This window comes from Lactuca sativa, chromosome 4, assembly GCF_002870075.4.
Source record: "Lactuca sativa cultivar Salinas chromosome 4, Lsat_Salinas_v11, whole genome shotgun sequence".
Taxonomy (NCBI): Eukaryota; Viridiplantae; Streptophyta; class Magnoliopsida; order Asterales; family Asteraceae; genus Lactuca; species Lactuca sativa.
The window spans coordinates 184,699,210-184,702,930 of record NC_056626.2 but is presented as its reverse complement, the minus strand read 5'-3'; the positions used below and the strand labels follow the sequence as shown (position 1 = coordinate 184,702,930).

At 30.6% G+C, this 3,721-nt stretch overlaps 1 protein-coding gene across 2 annotated transcripts; it reads left to right on the top strand.

The window, feature by feature from the left end:
• The first annotated feature begins 852 nt into the window (after positions 1-852).
• On the top strand, positions 853-2,642 carry LOC111900804 (cytochrome c-type biogenesis CcmH-like mitochondrial protein). Of its 2 annotated transcripts, none has more exons than XM_023896686.3 (4): positions 853-1,022; positions 1,449-1,628; positions 1,912-2,043; positions 2,179-2,642. In XM_023896686.3, exons 2-4 carry the CDS (start codon positions 1,485-1,487, stop codon positions 2,380-2,382), a joined length of 480 nt encoding a protein of 159 aa, XP_023752454.1. In that variant the 5' UTR covers positions 853-1,022; positions 1,449-1,484; the 3' UTR covers positions 2,383-2,642. The 2 variants fall into 2 exon arrangements, with proteins under 2 accessions (XP_023752454.1, XP_023752453.1); XM_023896685.3 differs by having other exon boundaries at positions 855-1,022; positions 1,465-1,628.
• Positions 2,643-3,721: the final 1,079 nt, after the last annotated feature.

The window sequence follows — 3,721 nt, the reverse complement described above, 5'->3', positions numbered from 1 at the left end:
TATTCATTTAATAAAAAAAACGTGAAATAGTAGAAAATAATATTTTTTTTTAAGATTTTCTTTTCAGATTTAAAATAAAAGGAAATATTAAATTTTTTTAGGTGATTTTTTTGAAACGGTCATAAATAATTTTTGGGAAAAATTATAAAAAAAATATTTATATATATTTTATTAACTAAAAGGAAATATTAATTTTGTTTGGTAATTAAAATCATTATCCCTAGATTTTAGGAAATCATTAATTAATATTTATATAAAGTTACTAATATACCCTTATAAAATGATTGGTCCAGAACTGTTCTCGCGTTCTCAACCTTTTAGGAGTTCTCATTTGATCCTCTCTCTCTCTCTCTCTCTCTATATATATATATATATATATATATATATATATATATATATATATATATATATATATATATATATATATATATATATATATATATATATATATATATATATGTTACCAAAAACTCTCCCAACATGTTTTGACCAATTTAAATGTAGCCTGTTACAGTCGATTATAATGGTTATATGAAAATACTTTCAATAAATTTGTTATCTGTATATAAAAAAAATAATTATTCTTTTTTGAACCGGCAAATCTAATCTACTCCTAAACTAATACCATCTAATTCCACCTATGTCCACAATGGGACTTGAACCCTCGACCTCAAAGAGGGAGAGCACTACCTGATACCGCTGGGCTAGAAGCAAAAACAATAATAATAATAATTATTCAGCTCTAAATAAACACAAAAGTTAATATTAATTCAGCTCCCCAAAATATAGATACAAAAACAAAGTTTGAATTAAAATTAGGATATATAATAAAGAAAAAAAAACGTAAAAGCTAACATTTCTTTGTAATATCAATAAAAGGAATTCCAATCCATCGACGCCCGTCTCACCGACTCGCTGTCAACGCCCACCCTCAACGGCTCTCGGCCTTTACTCTCAGGCCTGCTCAGTCACAGTCCACCGCTCCTCTCCGTCTGCTGCCACCCTACACCCTCCGTTGACCGGTTTGTCTCTCTCACTCTCTGTTAATTTATGTATTAATTTTGTTAAATCTGTCTACAACTCTGCTAATTTTATTTTCGTTTATTCATTTTTATGTGTTATTTTTCTCAATTTTCTAGGGTTGTTCGAAAATCAATTTAGCTTTTGATGTTAATTGTTAACATGTAATTTTTTATTTGTTAGTATCGTCAAAAACTACATAGTAATAAATACATTTTGTAGTGAGGTGTGCGTGAAATCTTTTCTCGAATCGCCACAATATATACACATAATACAATTCTGGTGAAGGTATTGGGAAAAGCCAAAAGCTTTTAGTACCAAGACTTTACAATTTGCTGTTTTATGGAGAGGATATTATTCATTGCAAGCCAACTGTTCGACAAAATGCCCAACTGAAAGTTACCCTAACAATCTAGGGATTTATGTAGTTTTTGGAATTTGCAGAAGCAAGACATATTTACAGAATGGAAAACGAAGAGGATCCAGTGAAGAGGCAACAGATTCTGGATGCACGCGCAAGAAACATCAGTCACAATGTGCGCTGCTTAGAGTGTGGTAGTCAGTCCATTGAAGAATCCCAAGCTGATATTGCTGTTCTTCTCAGGAAGGTGACTCTTTTTTATTTTATCTTTACTCTCCAACATTTATTTTTTCATTGTGTACCCTTCAAATCTTCACCATGTCTTTATATGCACCTCTCCCCTGTTGATATGTATTTGATTCTCTATGTTTCTAGGATCTCTCTTCTCCATAGTGTCAACCTGTTTACGATTCTTTATATGATAGAACTGTGTTTCAACAAAACACTCACATACAGAATAGTTTTCTTTATTATGAATTTGTTTATATATAATTTCACATGCTCTGATTATGTTTGGTTTTGTATTGCAGCTTATTCGTGATGAAATCCGTTCTGGAAAAAGTGACAAAGATATCTATAAAAAGCTTGAAGATGATTATGGAGAGACGATTCTTTATGCTCCAAAGTTTGATTGGCAGACTGCAGCCTTTTGGCTCTCACCTGTCAGTTTTAGAACCATTCCATATTATAATCTGTTTCATTTATGATTAAATGCATGAAATAGCATCTTTCTTTATTATATCACAACATTGCACTTTTAAAACACTACATTTATTTTCTAATTTTTATTTTTACAGCTTCTGATTGCTGGAACAGCTGGAGGAATATGGGCATATGGTAGGCATAGGCAACGTACTAATGTTCATTTACTGGCTTTAAATTTAACAAGAGGTGTTCCATTAACCCCTAGAGAGAAAGAAACAATGTTGGACATTCTTACCCCTCCACCTTCAGGAATACTTCCAACATCTCCATGGTGGAAAAACTGGCTTCCTCAATGAAGAAATTTCACACTAATAAAGTTTAATCTATCTATAGGAATAGCATGATATTGTGTTGATGTCATGCTTATTATGGAAATTAAGAAAGTATTATGATGTGTTTTTTAATCTATCTATATCATAATATCAATGAATGGTTTGTTTTCAAAGGTTATATAGGAAAAAGAATTTGAAAGGTGTTGGAACTTTGATTGTTGTGTAGAATGTGTAATTTAAACCAGAAGTGTATGTTTTGATCATTATAGTTTTTGTTTTTGAAATATTGTTGATGAATCTAATGAGATATAGCAAAGGGGTTTAAAGTCTTTTTTTTTTCTCATTGGCAAGGGGGTTGACTTGATAGCATACACTCATTGTGTTGATGGTATTAAAGCATCAATAACTATAGGACGTTTTTCAAGAGCATATTGGATAGACAACCTAAACAAATAAAAGTAAAGTAAAATGATATAAATAGACAACTTAAACAAATAAAAGTAAAGTAAAATGATATAAATAAGTTGATGAAAAAGACCACCTAGAGCATCCACAAATTTTTAATGAAGATTTTCATGAAATAAAATTCATAGAATCTCCTGTAATATGGATACCTTTTCAATTTGCTTTTTATTGGATGCTTGTACATGTTAAATTACAATTGATTGTGTTACACCACCAAACCAAGGATGGCGGAAACGTCCGGGGGTGGAGGACTTCATGTATAGTATCACAACAACGAGTATAATAGTGCTCAAAGTAAATACAACCATCATAAATATAATTGAAAAAGTTACACCAAGGTATATATTTACATGTTTCAAATCAATTACATTATGATGACAAAATGAACTGTTTGACGATTTAACGTCCTATCCTCAAAACGTTGTTGGTTTTCCTGTTTCACTGATTTCCTGAGAATACAAGTAGTTTTGAAAAAGTGTCAACAATTAAGTTTGTGAGATCATAAGAGTTTTGTTTGAGAAAGAGACCGTTTTCCTTGAAAAAGTGACAAAGTATGTTTCTAGAAAATTCAATATTTTCTTTATCACGTGTAAAATGAATGTTTCTATGATATGCGATAATGAACTCTAGAAGAAACCAAAGATTCCTTCTATAATCACTCAACATATGTAAGTATATAAAAGTTTAGTTAAATAAACCGTTGAATATAGTGGGTTCGCCCTTGGTCTACAACCAAACAAGGAACATGAGATAAGGCAGGCCCACCAATTCTAAGTCGATTATGACTAAATTCTTATATAATTCTAGCATATACACTTAACAATTATAGCTGAAATCTAACAATTCTAGATAAAATATAGTTTTAACAGAGATATGATTCAAAAGAAAATCCTATATT

Excerpts from the sequence above, each read along its gene's own strand:
- LOC111900804 (XM_023896686.3), top strand. The coding sequence starts at position 1,485 with ATGGAAAACGAAGAGGATCCAGTGAAGAGGCAACAGATTCTGGATGCA. Across the intron at positions 1,629-1,911 it reads TTGCTGTTCTTCTCAGGAAG|CTTATTCGTGATGAAATCCG; the intron begins GTGACTCTTTTT and ends TTTGTATTGCAG. Across the intron at positions 2,044-2,178 it reads CAGCCTTTTGGCTCTCACCT|CTTCTGATTGCTGGAACAGC; the intron begins GTCAGTTTTAGA and ends TTATTTTTACAG.